This window comes from Oncorhynchus kisutch, linkage group LG2, assembly GCF_002021735.2.
Source record: "Oncorhynchus kisutch isolate 150728-3 linkage group LG2, Okis_V2, whole genome shotgun sequence".
In the NCBI taxonomy this organism is placed as follows: Eukaryota; Metazoa; Chordata; class Actinopteri; order Salmoniformes; family Salmonidae; genus Oncorhynchus; species Oncorhynchus kisutch.
In genome coordinates, this window is record NC_034175.2 from 11,670,781 (window position 1) to 11,688,517 (window position 17,737).

The 17,737-nt window shown below is 40.3% G+C and overlaps 1 protein-coding gene across 1 annotated transcript in view; it reads left to right on the forward strand.

Moving 5' to 3' along the window:
- Positions 1–17,737, forward strand: part of LOC109901158 (t-SNARE domain-containing protein 1-like) — a 123,170-nt gene that overhangs the window by 80,754 nt on the left and 24,679 nt on the right. The window contains exon 11 of the mRNA XM_031787529.1: positions 4,100–4,209. Coding sequence (XP_031643389.1) covers positions 4,100–4,195 — 96 coding nt within the window. The 3' untranslated portion in view covers positions 4,196–4,209. The remainder of the gene's footprint in view (positions 1–4,099; positions 4,210–17,737) is intronic.

Sequence of the window (17,737 nt, forward strand, 5' to 3'; positions counted from 1 at the left end):
ACGAGAAAAGGGCAACCAGTGAAGAACAAACACCATTGTAAATACAACCCATATTTATGCTTATTTATTTTATCTTGTGTCCTTTAGCCATTTGTACATTGCTAGAACACTGTATATATATATAATATGACATTTGTAATGTCTTTACTGTTTTGAAACTTCTGTATGTGTAATGTTTACTGTTCATTTTTGTTGTTTTTCACTTTATATATTCACTTTGTATGTTGTCTACCTCACTTGCTTTGGCAATGTTAACACATGTTTCCCATGCCAATAAAGCCCTTGAATTGAATTGAATTGAATTGAATTGAAAGAGAGAGCGAGAGAGAGAGAGAGAGAGGGGGGGGGGGGCAGAGGGAGAGAGAGAGGGGGGGGGCAGAGAGAGAGAGAGGGAGAGAGAGAGAGAGAGAGAGAGAGGGGGGGGGGGCAGAGGGAGAGAGAGAGAGAGAGGGGGGGGCAGAGGGAGAGATAGAGGGGGGGCAAGAGGGAGAGAGAGAGAGAGAGAGAGAGAGGGGGGAGAGAGAGAGAGAGAGAGAGAGAGAGAGAGTGACCTGTTGCCACGAGAAAAGGGCAACCAGTGAAGAACAAACACCATTGTAAATACAACCCATATTTATGCTTATTTATTTTATCTTGTGTCCTTTAACCATTTGTACATTGTTAAAACACTGTATATATATATAATATGACATTTGTAATGTCTTTACTGTTTTGAAACTTCTGTATGTGTAATGTTTACTGTTAATTTTTGTTGTTTTTCACTTTATATATTCACTTTGTATGTTGTCTACCTCACTTGCTTTGGCAATGAACTACTTGGCACCACACGTCCCGCTAGGGCACCTCCCCCCACTGCTCAACTGACACAGTAGCACACAGAACGCAAAAAATATTCTTAGAAATATTTAACCTCCACACATTAACAAGTCCAATAGCTCAAATGAAAGATAAACACCTTGTTCATCTAGCCACCAAGTCAGATTTCTAAAATGTTTTACGGCGAAAACATAGCACATATTTATGTCAAACCACCACCAAAGATAGGCTAATTTACATAGCCATTTTGTAGAACAATAGATGCAATCACAAAAGCAGGATTAAAAGTAAAATAATTGAAAATCTTCATCAGATGACAGGAATAGGACATGTTATACAGTACATTTATGTTTTTTTCAATAATATGCAAATTATATCCATAAATCACGGTTTACATAGAAGGTCATGGCTAAAAAATGCTACAACAATGCCTGGAGAAATTATGGTAACTCTGCCAGATAACAGAAATACACATCATAAACGTTGACTAAATATACATGTTCTACATATACTTAGAAAGATACACTTCTTCTTAATAAAACAGCTGTGTTACATTTATTTTTAACTTTACAGATTTTGTTCACTTCTTAATAAAACAGCTGTGTTACATTTATTTTTAACTTTACAGATTTCGTTCACTAGGCTATAATGTGAGTCGGCGCTCAGGAATTAGCATTTTGGCTCCTCCACAGAAACCCAAATTTAACACATAAATGTTCCCTTACCTTTGCTGTTCTTCCATCAGAAGACCTGGAAGGGTTTATACTTACCAAAAACAGCTTTAGTTTTGAAGTCTGTGTCTTTCGGTTATCAAACACGACATATTTCGGTTGAAATGCAGCCAAAAAGTAAAGTTAGTTCGCACCAAAATGTCGAAATTACATATTATATGTCGACTAAACTTGTCAAACTTGGTTCAGAACACAGCGTTAGCATGCTATATAGCTTCACCGCAATTCTCAGGACAAAGGGAAACACACGCATCGTTTAATCAATCTTGGAAGAAAGACAGAATGCACGTCAGCGCACGATCCACACAATGAGAAGCCCCATTGAAAGCGGACACCGCGCTGAAGGCATAGGAACTGTTCCCAGGACTGTAGGTGCTTGGGAAGGGTGGGGGCGATGACGTCAAAGTTGGGCCAACTTTTTGGATAACAAGAGAGAGTTTGGGAAAATGAGTGCCCTGAGAGTTCTGCTTTACTTACAGACATAATTTAAACGGTTTTAGAAGCTTTAGAGTGTTTTCTATTCAATTATATTTATTATATGCATATATTAGCAATTTTTTACAGATTTTTTTTCTGTTTACTATGGGCACGCATTTCACCAACGGGGGCAGTATTCTGCCCTTAACAGGTTTAACAGGCATGTTTCCCATGCCAATAAAGCCCTTGAATTGAATTGAATTGAGAGAGAGAGAGGGGGGGGGGGGGATAGGGAGATGGGGACATATGGAGCAATGCAAGAATAGACACATGAGACTATGAGGAGTCATTTGACCAAATGCTTGAGGTTAAGGTTTGTCCTGTCCTTGGTCATTCAGACTGAGCGGAATTGAACCGGGGAGATCCTCTCTGCTCCTCTCCTCCCCTCTCTTCCTTCCAGGGGAATGCAGTGTACATGGTCATCAACCACAGACCTACAGGACACACTCTCCTGGGGATTAGGAAATGAGTGACAGCCCGTCCCCCCTCTGCTCTCTGTGTGCCTCCCTCTCCCATCCTACTCTCCCATCCCTGTGGCAGGAAAATTACTGTTTAAAAATACTGCAACAGTTCCTTTGTTATAGGAACCCATTTCTTTCCCCCTCTTTACCTTATTTATTTTTCTGTTCTCCATAAATAACAGTGGAATAGGGATGAGAAAGAGAGAGGAAGGGAGAGAGAGAGACTGCATCGTGTGACTGCTGTGTGCAAGCAGGGAGAAGGAGAGAGGATGGGAGAGAAAGTTTATAAGGCACAGTTTATAAGGAAATGTGAGAGAGAAGCCGGAGAATCTGTGGTGGCCAGCTGCAAGAGAGGAGATAGAGGAGAAAGGCTTTTAATTCTCAATCCCCACAGAGCCTTTGAAAATTACCAATCTTCTTATCACAGACGCAGGGCTGCTTATGCAAATTGTTGTGGAGTGGAACGTTTAAACTGAAAATTACTCGACAGCAGTTTTTTTTTCTCTCTCTCTCTCTCTCTCTCTCTCTCTCTCTCTCTCTCTCTCTCTCTCTCTCGCTCTCTCTCTCTCTACACATAGAAAGCCTGTTTTGAGTCTCAGAAGATGAATTGCTTTGAAGCGAGTCAGGATTTAAAGACTCCAGACCCAGCTCTGGTCTAACGCAGCCGCTCTCACTGCCTTTGTAGCGGAAAACGGGGAGGAAAAAAGAGAAAGAAAAAGCATTTGAAAACAACATTCTGGTCTCCCCTCCCTGTTCTGACACATCACCCATCGCCTGAGGAGGCTAGGAGCCAGGGAAATATAGAAATATCTCTAAACCCTGTTCTCCCCTCCCTGCTCTGACACATCACCCATCGCCTGAGGAGGCTAGGAGCCAGGGAAATATAGAAATATCTCTAAACCCTGTTCTCCCCTCCCTGCTCTGACACATCACCCATCGCCTGAGGAGGCTAGGAGCCAGGGAAATATAGAAATATCTCTAAACCCTGTTCTCCATTCTAGTTATTTTCATTTCTAGTTGAGGTTATTTTCATTCATTTTTTTTAAATATATTTTTTGACTACACATTGAGAGTTATGAACATGGGAGGACAACACAGCTTGTGTTCCATGTGGGGAAGTTGTTTGAAGCATTTGAAGTTTTAAGTTACACCACAGGCTATATTAGAAGAAAAAAAAAAGTTGATAAATGATGTTGAAACAATTCCCAGTCCATAGATATAACCTCTTTGAACGAAAAAGAGGATAGAGAGCATGTGAAGGAAAATGTTGTGGCTTCTGTGTTCTGTGATCAGACACCACTGGTTCTTAATGGTTTCTCTCATCATTAACCACCAAGCACTTGACCAAACTCAAATCAAGTCTTTATGACATGTTATTTCTGAAAACACATCCTGATGTACAAACCTAATGTAACCCAATAACCCACAATTGTGTTTCAGCCATTTCACCTGGTATTACGATGGGTGCCTGCATGGTGTGAATTTAGTAGAGAATGTTGGGAAAGTATTTGGTGTGTAACTCCAGGGAGGAGATTAAATGTTTGTGTTGTATGTATTGAATATGTTGCAGATTCTATAGTTTTCTAATTGAATCTAATCTGATATGACCCACAGAGGCAGATTAGGAAGAGGAAGTGTTACATGCTGCTGGCGGGAGGCTTCATCCTCACCCTCCTCATCATCATCATCGCTGTGTCAGCAAGAAAATGAAACCAACCCCAGAGGTAAGCCTCCTAACCCATCCATCACTACTGGTGTTTATAAACCAGCAGCAGCCCATAAAACTGAGCTTTACTTAAAATATATTGTTATGCAGGTACTGTATTGCCATATTGATTGCTATATTGACATTCTATTCTGATTGTAATCTGCATAGAGGCCTGAGACGCAGTGCAGATCCTGAGAATATGACACAACCCGTGAAAAGAGAATTTAGCTTTTTTTTTTTTTACGAAATGGAATGTTATAGAAGGGTCCAGATACTTTTGATCAGATTTCACTTGTTTTTGAGAAACTTACCCCAACCAGCGATTCACTTCCACATCCTCATTGTGCAGTATTGGGCTCTGAAAAACATCAACAAATGCTCCAAAACCACCCAAATGATTCCTTTTAGAATCGGGAAAGTTATCAGTATAGTGATGCAAGTCTTTAGATGTTGTACACATGAAATTGTGTCATTATGAACATTGTTACTTTTATTTCTTATTCTTATTCATATTTTTTATACTGCATTGTTGGTTAGGGGCTTGTAAGTAAGCATTTCACTGTGAGGTGAAACACCTGTGACTAATAAAATTAACATTTGATATCTGCAAACCAGGATGAGGAACTGAATCGCTGGTTGGGGTAACTTTATCAAAAACAAGTGAAATCGCAAAAAAATAGTGTCTGGACCGCATACCATTTATATAAAAAGAGGTTTGGTTGTAAAGGGCTAACTTGTCCTTAAGGATGCGTTCAGTGGATGTTGAATAGTTTTATTTTGTGATAAGAATTTGGGGCCAACTCAGAGAATGTATAGGGATTCTACGAAAACACAGCTTTTTAATTGGAGTGCCAGTAATGTGCAGGAAGGCTTCCTTCTTCAATTGGATCAATAATTGGAATCCTAGTCAGAGGACACACTCTGAAAGTGACTGACATGGACTAGCAACGTTCATAGCAACAAGACAGCAAAGTCAACTTTTTGACGTATTTGACGTACTTGACGTATTTGCTTTTATAGCAAATCGATATTTAAGTATTTTCCGTCAAGAGGAAATGTGGTGGGAAAAGGATTTATCTTCACATATAACTGTGGCTGAAATACTGTAGATGGGTAAATCAATGTTCTCTTAATATTCCTACTACCACTTCAGTTTCCCTGTGTGTGGTATGTTGGTTAAGCAACCAATACTTGACTATTTTTTGCTCAATGTGTGTTCATCACCGAGCAAGCCATTGTGTATAGAAAACATTAGGAACATCTTCCTAATATTTAGTTGGACCCCACTTTTGCCCAACGAACAGTCTCAATCCGTTGGGGCATGGTGCCGAAAAACGTTCCACAGGGATGCTGACCCAATGTTTCCCACAGTTGTGTCAAGTTGGCTGGGTATCCTTCGGATGGTGGACCATTCTTGATAAACATGGGAAACTGTTAAGCATGAAAAACCCAGCAGCGTTGCAGTTCTTGACACAAACCGGTGCGCCTCACACCTACTACCATACCCCGTTCAAAGGCACATACATTGTTTGTCTTGCCCATTCATCCTCTGAATGGCACACATACACAATCCATGTATCAATTGTCTCAAGGCTTGAATATCCAGTCTTTAACCTGTCTCCTCCCCTTCATCTACACTGATTGAAGTGGATATAACAAGTGAAATGAATAAGGCCTGTCTTTGTCATGGAAAGAGCAGGTGTTCTTAATATATTGTATATTGCTGCTCCTTCACATGATCTTTTTTACAGACATTTGTTTTCTTCAGTTTGGACAATGAAATGGAAATGGAATTCCAACCACAAGTAATGATTTTTGTTCACTTGTAGCTTCACATAATCAGTACTTCAAGTGATTAGACTGGCATCTAACAGCTTGGATGTCTCATGTGGTTGGCTAGCTCATTGTGTAGCTAGGGTGAAAGGTTGAAGAATGTTTCTCTGCCTTTACAGGAAATATACAGATTTCTTCCAACCTTTGTGTTTTGTGTCAGAAACAAAGGCCCTCACCGTCAGCTCAGCAGAGGATAGAATCAGTGTAGAAGACTTTGGCCACTATTCAATAATTAACAGATACATGCAGAAATGTCATTTGATGTTGATGGAAAACCACAACTTTCCTGAAATGATATCGTAACCAATCTACATGAACCCACAGTCTGGCGTCTTTATCTACCACTGATGGAATTACATTTAGGCCGCTTGTCTGACATACACAAATACACCTCAACCCACACGCAAACACAATCATAGTCACTGTATTGTACAGCCAATTGATTCATCTTGAATGGGAGGTTGAGGCCCTGTTGGGAGGTGTTATCTAGTTATCTTCCCCACGTTGATTCTCTCAGGTCACAGATTAGTGGGTCTGCAGGTTTGTGGAGCAAATCATATGGAGCAGATGAGATTGAATTTCTCGTGTGTGTGTGTGTGTGTGAGTGTGAGTGTGAGTGTGAGTGTGAGTGTGAGTGTGTGTGTGTGTGTGTGTGTGTGTGTGTGTGTGTGTGTGTGTGTGTGTGTGTGTGTGTGTGTGTGTGTGTGTGTGTGTGTGTGTGTGTTTGAGTGTGAGTGTGAGTGTGTGTGTACTGAGCCCTATAGAAGAGGAAGAGTACAGGCTTAGCAGAACCGCCTGGGTTTTTGCCAAAGCAGACGCAGCTATAAGCCTGGTATAGTCTGCCAGTTCTTGTACCAGAAACAGGATCCAAATAAGCAAACAGAGTTTAAACAGAATTAAGCGTTCCGAGTATGTACCAACAACAAATTCAGTTTGGCTGCCATTGTTGTTGGTTGTTGGGCCTTCTTCCATTCTCCTTGATGCTGTTGACTGATTTTGAAGAAAGTACCGGTACTACACTACAGTACTCTCACATAATAATAATCCCTAATAATAATAACTTTATTTGTATAGCTCTTTTCAGTACTCCCACATACTCTAGCTGGAGTAGACAATACTATGTTATACAGAAACATAATGAAAGACAGAGAGAGTCAGACAGAAGGGCACAGCATTACATAGTCATAGAGAGGGGAAACATTGACAGGTACGAACTATGAACACACAGTGAGGGTTAGAGAGGATATAAACTGAGCAAAAAAAGAACGTCAATTTTTCAGGTCTTTCAAAGATAATTCGTAAAAATCCAAATAACTTCACAGATCTTCATTGTAAAGGGTTTAACCACTGTTTCCCATGCTTGTTCAATGAAACATAAACAATTAATGAACATGCACCTGTAGAACGGTCGTAAAGACACTAACAGCTTACAGACGGTAGGCAATTAAGGTCACAGTTATGAAAACTTAGGACACTGAAGAGGACTAAGTTTGCCCAGGGTCCCTGCTAATCTGCGTGAACGTGCCGCACAAACCTAGGCGTCCTAACAGGCTTAAATAGACAAACATCAAGAAACACAAAAAGGAACAGGTGCAACTAATAAGACCAAACGAACAGAAAAGGAAAAAGGGATCGGTGGCGGCTAGTAGACCGGCGATGACAACCGCCGAGCATCGCCCGAACAGGCAGGGGAGCCACCTTCAGTGGAAGTCGTGACACAAACACTGAGGAGTATAGAGGATATAGACACTGAGAGTTACAGAGGAATAAAAGCAGAGAGGAGAGTAGCGAGCACTATAGAGAGAGACAGGCTGATATGGACAGGTATGAACAAACACTGAGGAGTTTAGAGGATATAGACACTGAGAGAGTTACAGAGGAATAAAAGCAGAGAGGAGAGTAGCAAGCACTATAGAGAGAGACAGGCTGATATGGACTAGAGGTCGATCGGCATGGCCGATTAATTAGGGCCGATTTCAAGTTTTCATAACAATCGGTAATCGTTATGTTTGGACGCCGGTTATGGCCAATTACATTGCACTCCACAAGGAGTCTGAGTGGCAGGCTGACCACCTGATACGCGAGTGCAGCAAGGAGCCAAAGTAAGTTGCTAGCTAGCATTAAACTTATCAATCTTAACATAATCACTTGTTAACTACACATGGTTGATGATATTACTAGTTTATCTAGCTTGTCCTGCCTTGCATATAATCAATGCGGTGCCTGTTAATTTATCATCGAATCACAGCCTACTTCGCCAAACGGGTGATGATTTAACAAGCTCATTTGCGAAAAAAGGACTCTCATTGCATCAATGTGTACCTAACCATAAACATCAATGCCTTTCTAAAAATCAACACACAAGTAAAAATTTTTAAACCTGCATATTTAGTTAACATTGCCTGCTAACATGAATTTCTTTTAACTAGGGAAATTGTGTCACTCAGCTTGCGTTCTGTGCAAGCAGAGTCAGGGTATATGCAGCAGTTTGGGCCGCCTAGCTCGTTGCAAACTGTGTGAGGACCATTTCTTCCTACCAAAGACCCTAATTAATTTGCCAGAATTGTACTTAATTATGACATAACATTGAAGGTTGTGCAATGTAACAGCAATATTTAGACTTGGGGTTGCTGCCCGTTCATTAAAATACGGAACGGTTCCGTATTTCACTGAAAGAATAAATGTTTTGTTTTCGAAATGATAGTTTCTGGATTTGACCCTATTAATGACCTAAGGCTCGTTTTTCTGTGTTTATCATATTATAATTAAGTCTATGATTGGATATTTATTAGAGCAGTCTGATTGTGCGGTGGTGTGCAGCATAAGCATTCATTCAAACAGCACTTTCCTGAGAGAAATAGTCCTATAATTCCTGTAATAACTACAACCTAAAACTTCTTAACTGGGAATGTTGAAGACTCATAGTAAAAGGAACCACCAGACTACAAAGGGAAGCACAGCCGCGAGCTGCCCAGTGACACAAACCTACCAGATGAGCTAAATCACTACTGTGCTCGCTTTGAGGCAAGCAACACTGAGGCATGCATGAAAGCATCAGCTGTTCCGGATGACTGTGTGATCACGCTGTCCGTAGCCGACGTGAGTAAGACCTTTAAACAGGTCAACATACACAAGACTGCAGGGCCAGATGGATTACCAGGACGTGTGCTAGACGACACAACAGTGGTAGGCCTGATCACCGACAACGAAGAGACAGACTTTAGGGAGGAGGTCAGAGATCTGGCAGTGTGGTGCCAGAATAACAACCTATCCCTCAACGTAACCAAGACTAAAGAGATGATTGTGGACTACGGGAAAAGGAGGACCGAGCACGTCGACATTCTCATCAGCGGGGCTTTAGTGCAGCAGGTTGTGAGCTTCAAGTTCCTTGGTGTCCACATCGACAACAAACTAGAATGGTCCAAACACACCAAGACAGTCGTGAAGGGCACGACAAAGCCTATTCCCCCTCAGGAAACTAAAAAGATTTGGCATGGGTCCTGAGATCCTTAAAAGGTTCTACAGCTGTAACATCAAGAACATCCTGAATGGTTGCATCACTGTCTGGTACGGCAATTGCTCGGCCTCTGACCACAAGGCACTACAGAGGGTAGTGCGTACGGCCCAGTACATCACTGGAGCTAAGCTGACTGCCATCCAGGACCTCTACACCAGGTGGTTTCAGAGGAAGGACCTAAAAATGGTCAAAGACCCCAGTCGCCCCAGTTATAGACTGTTCTCTCTACTACCGCATGGCAAGCAGTACCAGAGCGCCAAGTCTAGGACAAAATGGCTTCTCAATGGTTTTTACCCCCAGGCCATAAGACTCCTGAACAGGTAATCAAATGGCTACCCGGACTATTTGAATCTTTTTACACTGCTGCTACTCTCTGTTTATCATATATGCATAGTCACTTTAACTATACATTCATGTACATACTACCTCAATTGGGCCGACCAACCAGTGCTCCCACACATTGGCTAACTGGGCTATCTGCATTGTGTCCCGCCACCCACCCTCTTTTACGCTACTCCTACTCTCTGTTCATCATATATACATAGTCACTTTAACCATATCTACATGTACATTCTACCTCAATCAGCCTGACTAACCGGTGTCTGTATGTAGCCTCGCTACTGTATATAGCCTCGCTACTGTATATAGCCTCGCTACTGTATATAGCCTCGCTACTGTATATAGCCTCGCTACTGTATATAGCCTCGCTACTGTATATAGCCTCGCTACTTTTATAGCCTCGCTACTTTATAGTCTCGCTACTGTATATAGCCTGTCTTTTTTACTGTTCTTTTATTTCTTTACTCACCTATTGTTCACCTAATACCTTTTTGCACTATTGGTTAGAGCCTGTAAGTAAGCATTTCACTGTAAGGTCTACACCTGTTGTATTTGGCGCACGTAACAAATAAACTTTGATTTGATTTGAGCTTTCATATGTTCTGAGCAAGGAACTTAAACATTAACTTTTTTACATTGCACATATTGCACTTTTACTTTCTTCTCCAACACTGTGTTTTTGCATTATTTAAATCAAATTGAATATGTTTCATTATTTATTTTGAGAATTATTTTATTTTATTTATGTATTATATTGAGTTAAAATAAAAGTGTTAATTCAGTATTGTTGTAATTGTCGTCATTACAAATATATATATATACATATATATATAATATTATATATATATATATATAAAAATCTGCTTTTTTTGGTCCTCCAATAATCGGTATCGGCATTGAAGAATCCTAATCGGTCAACCTCTAATATGGACTGGTATGAACAAACACTGAGAAGGATAGAGGATATAGTCACTGAAAGAGATACAGAGGCAGATGGGCAGAGAGGAGAATAGCGAGCACTATAGATCAGTTTAATGAGAGTGACGACGACAGAAATCACTGTGGAGCCGCTTCTGCTCTCGAATCAATAGCCTGGCTCTTTATGGTGCACTAAATAACGCCATAACTGCACCCTGACACTTATTTCTGCAAATGATATTGCCGGCACCGCCTTCACATCCTGTTTACAGACTCATTTGGGAAGTGAGATTTTTCAATGTGCATGTTAGCACCATGTGCTAACTGTAATTACACAAGGTATTTGTGTGTATGGGGAGGAATGGTCGCTGAAATCAGGGGTGCTAAAAGAGAGAGGTTTCAAGGGGTTTCGTCTAATCAAGCAGTGACCATGGACACTAGAAATGTGCCTGTCCAGTCTGTATCCTAACAGTTAAACTGACTGTTGGTTATCATTATGCATCTCGATATTAGTACAGTAAATGGGATTCTCCTCACACGGGGCCCTATTTACAGTGCCTTGCCAAAGTATTCACCCCCTTTGGTGTTCTACCAATTTTGTTGCATTACAAACGGTAATTTAAATTGATTTTTATTTGGATTTCATGTCATTGACATACACGAAATAGTCCAAATTGGTGATGTGAAATGAAAAAAATAACTTGTTTCAAACAATTCTAAAATATAAAAAACGGAAAAGTGGTGAGTCACTCCCTTTGCTATGAAGCCCCCAAATAAGATCTGGTGCAACCAATTACCTTCAAAAGTCACATAATTAGTTAAATAAAGTCCACCTGTGTGCAATCTAAGTGTCACATGATCAGTCACATGATCTCAGTATATACAGTCGGGCAAAAAAGTACTTAGCCACCAATTGTGCAAGTTCTCCCACTTAAAAAGACGAGAGAGGCCTGTAATTTTCATCATAGGTACACTTCAACTATGACAGACAAAATGAGAAAAAAATCAGAAAATCACATTGTAGGATTTTTTATGAATTTATTTGCAAAGTATTTAGTCAGCCACCAAACATCTAAATGTCTTGGAATTGTAACGGTTTTCTTTAGGTGAAGGAGAGGCGGATCAAAATGCAGCGTGGTGGTAATTCATGTTTTAATTTATAATGAAGAAAACTATACATGAATAAACTAAGAAAACAATAAACGTGAGAAAACCTAAAACAGTCCTATCTGGTGCAAACACAGAGACAGGAACAAGGACAATCACCCACAAACACCAAACAGGCTACCTAAATATGGTTCCCAATCAGAGACAATGACGAATACCTGCCTCTGATTGAGAACCATATCAGGCCAAACATAGAACTAGACAAACTAGACATGTAACATAGAATGCCCACTCAGCTCACACCCTGACCAACCAAAACATAGAAACATACAAAGCAAACTATGGTCAGGGTGTGACAGGAATGGCCTAGTCAAAGCCCAGACCTCAATCCAATTGAGAATCTGTGGTATGACTTAAAGATTGCTGTATACGAGTGGAACCCATCCAACTTGAAGGAGCTGGAGCAGTATTGCCTTGAAGAATGGACAAAAATCCCAGTGGCTAGTGGTAGGCATGTTGTGTAAATCAAACGATACAAACCCCCCCAAAAATCAATTTCATTTCCAGGTTGTAAGGCAAAAAAATGCCAAGGGAGGGTGAATACTTTCACAAGCCACTGTATCTAATATTATACAGACCACATAGTGGTGCAGGTCGACCCAATACATTTTGCATGTGAAGGGCTACTAATCAGTGTGGTGTGCATACAATTTGCAGTCAAATTGTCTGATAATGACGCATTAGCACATGTGCTCTAAAAATGGACAATTCTATTCCTTTCTAGTAACAGTTGCTATTGTTGCTAAAAAAAAGGCTTTCATTATCATATTACACCACTGTACAAATACGACACTATATTGGAATGGTTGATTTAATGGGACTCTCCTCTTAACTGGCTTCAAACAGGGAATATTGTGAATGGACACTCATGGGAGACTCTCTACTGCAGTGCATTGATCAGTAGTCAGGTAGCGTTGTACGAACACACACACACACACACATATGCACACACATACACACCGGAAGAACAAGTAAAGCGGGGGGCCAGGGACACAGTGCTGTCTGATCATAGAGAATCTCCAGTTTACACAAACACAATCAGAGAGATTACAAGCACATCCTGGAGCTCCCTCAAAACACAAAGCACATCTTCACACATACAGTGCCTTCAAAAAGTATTTATTTCACATTTTGTTGTGTTACAGCCTGAATTCAAAATTCAATAGATAGATTCAATAGATTGTTTTTATCTCACACATCTATACACTATAACCCATAATGACAAAGTGAAAACATGTTTAGGTATTTTTACAGTTTTTGAAAATGAATACGAAAATATCTAATTTATTAAGTATTCACACCCCTGAGTCAATATGTTAGAATCACCTTTGGCAGCGATTATAGATGTAAGTCTTTTGGGGTAAGTCTCTAAGAGCTTTGCCCATTGTTCTTTGAAAAAATGTTTCAAGTTCAGTCAAATTGGATGTTGATCATTGCTAGACAACCAAGTCTTCCCATAGATTTCAAAGCAGATTTAATTCAAAACTGTAACTCGGCCAGTCAGGAGCATTCACTGTCTTCTTGGTGAGCAACCCCAGTGTAGATGATTTGGCCTTGTGTTTAGGTTATTGTCCTGCTGAAAGGTGAATTCATGTCTGGTGGAACCAGGTTTTCCTCTAGGATTTTGCATGTGCTTAGCTCCATTCTGGATAAAAAAAACGGTCCTTAACAATTACAAGCATACCCATAACACAATGCAGACTATGCTCAAAATGATGGAGAGTGGTACCCAGTAATGTGTTGTATTGGATTTGCCCAAAGCAAAACACTTTGTATTCAGGATAAAAAGTTAAGTGCGTTGACACATTTTTTGCAATATTACGTTAGTGCCTTGTTGCAAATAGCATGCATGTTTTGGAATATTTTTATTCTGTAGAGAAATTATGGTGGAGTAAGTACAATGTTGTTGATCCATCCTCAGTTTTCTCCTATCAAAGCCTATCACTCTGTAACTGTTTTAAAGTCACCATTGGCCTCATGGTGAAATTCCTGAGGGGTTTCTTTCCTCTCAGGCAACTGAGTTAGGAAGGATGGCTGTATCTTTGTAGTGACTGTGTGTATTGACACACCATCCAATGTGTAATTAATAACTTCACTATGCTCAAAAGGATATTCAGTGTCTGTTTTTTGTTTCTTTTATCAATCTACCAATAGGTGCCCTTCATTGCGAGACATTGGAAACATCCCTGGTCTTTGTGGTTGAACCTGTTTGAAATGCACTGCTTGACTGAGGGACCTTACAGATATTTGTGTGTTGGGTACAGAGATGAGAAAATCAATCAAAAATCGTGTTAAACACTTTTATTGCACACAGAGTGAATCCATGCAACTTATTATGTAACTTGTTAAGCACTTGAACTTATTTAGGCTTGCCATAACAAAGGGGTTGAATAGTTGACTTAAGACATTTAAATGTTTCATTTGAATTCATTTGTACACATTTCGAAAAACATAATTCCCCTTTGACATTATGCGGTATTGTGTGAAGGCCAGTGACACAAAACACACATTTAATTGGTTTTAAATGCAGGCTGTAACACAACAAAATGTGGAAAATTACATGAGAGTGTCTAGTTTGAGAAACAGATACCTCACAAGTCCTCAACTGGCAGCTTCATTAAAAAGTACCCGCAAAACACCAATCTCAACGTCAACAGTGAAGAGGCGACTCCAGGATGCTGGCCTTCTTGTTACGAACGCCTCTAGGAAGAGGGAACACAACACCATGCTACAACTCAACTCCCTGTGGAGTGAAAGAAGTATGGGACTGTAGGTGCGAGTAAGGATGACAAAAGGCAGAGAATTTGCCGTTTACTAGGAATTTATTCCATCACACGGTAATTTTGTGGAAAAGGGGCTGGACGGAACCAAAGCAAATAAATGAAATGTCAAAGCCCCCTCTCCTACCTTACCTGCCTACAAACTACTTACCTCACTAGCATCACCTGGTGCACTAACCAAAATACAGGGGGTGGTTCACCCAGGTCTTACCTAGTGTGCCTAGACAATGTATATACTACGGGTATATGTATGCCCGCGGGCCTCTTGCCTAAGCACTCCCTAGGTGTCTTCCCCTTCCCCCCTGGGAACAAGAACAGAATAACAAAAACAATTTCAATAATCAAACCACTGCGTCCTATTGACACACAGGACACACAGGACACACTAATCATCGCTCTCCTAACAACAACCAACACAGGATATCACCGTCTCTTCTGAGCATCATAACACTGGCTTATATTGCTTCAGAAAGAGTCTGTAATTGAAGACAGCTGCATCCTCTGACGAGAGGGCAGGGTCAGCTCCAATTTGCCATGTAGTCAACCAATCAGCTGCTTGGGGGATTCCAGGAAGCCATCCTGAAACACACACATACAAAACCACAACACAGAAACTGGGGAACGTAACAAGAGTTGCAAAGAAAAAGCCATATCTCAGACTGGCCAATAAAAATAAAAGATTAAGATGAGCAGATGAACACAGACACTGGACAGAGGAACTCTGCCTAGAAGGCCAGCATGCCGGAGTCGTCGTCTCACTGTTGACGTTGAGACTGGTGTTTTGCGGGTACTATTTAATGAAGCTGCCAGTTGAGGACTTGCGAGATATCTGTTTCTCAAACTAGACACTCTAATGTACTTGTCTTCTTGCTCAGTTGTGCACCGGGGCCTCCCACTCCTCTTCCTATTCTGGTTAGGGCCAGTTTGTGCTGTTCTGTGAAGGGAGTAGTGCACAGCAGTGTACGAGATCTTCAGTTTCTTGGCAATTTCTTGCATGGAATAGCCTTCATTTCTCAGAAAAAGAATAGTCTGATGAGTTTTGTAAGAAAGTCTTTGTTTCTGGACTTTTTGAGCCTGTAATTGAACCCACAAATGCTGATGCTCCAGATACTCAACTATTCTAAAGAAAGCCAGTTTTATTGCTTCTTTAATCAGACAACAGTTTCCAGCTGTGCTAACAATTGCAAAAGGGTTTTCTAATGATCAATTAGCCTTTTAAAATTATAAACTTGGATGAGCTAACACAAAGTGTCATTGGAACACAGGAGTGATGGTTGCTGATAATGGGTCTCTGTACGCCTATGTAGATATTCCATAAAAAATAAATATAATTTACAACATAAACAATGTCTAGACTGTTTCTGATCAATTTGCTTTTCTTTCATAAACAAGAACATTTCTAAGTGACCCCAAATTTTTGAAAGGTAGTGTATGTCAGAGGGATTCAGATTTGATTTGATTTTTATGTTTTGCATTAGCTAGACTACATATCCACAGTAAATATAATTTGTCACAAGCATGATCATATTTATTTATTTATTAATCCTGGTCAAAAGCTTTGTATGTTGTGCCATTGGTAAAGTTCCAAATCTTTTGAAAGTGGTTGATTTAAATTACAATTTGCTAACACTGATAATAATCCCTTATCATTTCTGACATGTAAATGTCACTGATAATCTGAGACAGTTTATCTTTGGTTGTTTGGTGTACATTCAGCTATTTCGGTGAGTTTAGCTGATACATTCTCACTGTCCTCTACCGGCTCCTCATTTTTCAAGTTTTTTCACGTGCACAGCCAAGCCATCTGTTCACGTCCATTTACTGTATTTGAGTGATTTCTCCCTGACAGTTTTTCCCTTTTTACTATATACAGTGGAGAGAACAAGTATTTGATACACTGCCGATTTTGCAGGTTTTCCTACTTACAAAGCATGTAGAGGTCTGTAATTTTTATCATAGGTACACTTCGACTGTGAGAGACGGAATCTAAAACAAAAATCCAGAAAATCACATTATATGATTTTTAAGTAATTATGTATATATATATATGTATGAGTGATTTCTTCCTGATGAGAGCTACAATGTACACAATGACACACACATATACACACAGGTACATACACACAAACCTAGAGGTGTCTTTATCAGCCCATCCGTCCTCATACAGTTCTGTGCCTGTTTGGTTGGCATGTGGTTGTGGTCACCCCACCTGTAGGCTTATAACTTAACAGATCTGAGGTTCCCTACTGGGACACAGCTCAGTGGGGTTTTCTACTGGTTTGGGATCAGTGCCCAAGCCTTCAGTAAGGAAGTAGATTCCCTCTATCAAACAGCAACACTGATCACATGTGTTTTCCCTATTTATCTTATAGATCTTGTACATGTGCATTTCCCTCCACATGGGCTACCCTCACCCAAAGGAGAACATAGGTTTCATGCCCAATTGCACCCCATTTCTTTTTTAGTCCACAAATTAGTCCCCCAAAAGGGTGCCATTTCAAATGTAGACACATCAGTCCTTCCTAATTCTCCAACATATTTTTTTCCTACATATTTTTCATTAATAATTTCAAATATTCATTATTTCCATTTTGCGAGAGGTGAGAGAAGACACCTTTATATCTGCCTTTGGGTATTTACTGTCCTCTCTGTCTAAACTTCAGGATGCCTTTAAACTTGTCCTCCCTTCCTTGATTCCTTCATTCTGCACCAGATGCAGTCAGGCTGAACAGCTGCATTTGTTATTGGCATAGGCAATTATAAAGTAAATTCAGGCTATTTGTGTTGGAGGGAGGCAAGACCCCTAGCTTTAAGTGGATCATTGGGTAGGCTGGCAGAAGGTGACCGCTCAGTTTAATAGCGCTTCATTAATGCAGGAGTATAGTCTCAGCATTCATCCACATCTGATCCTCAGGTAACACTTGATTTAAACTGAGTAGACTGTCAGTAAGATGTTTGCAACATGTCTATTGACTTGCAGCTACTTGCCA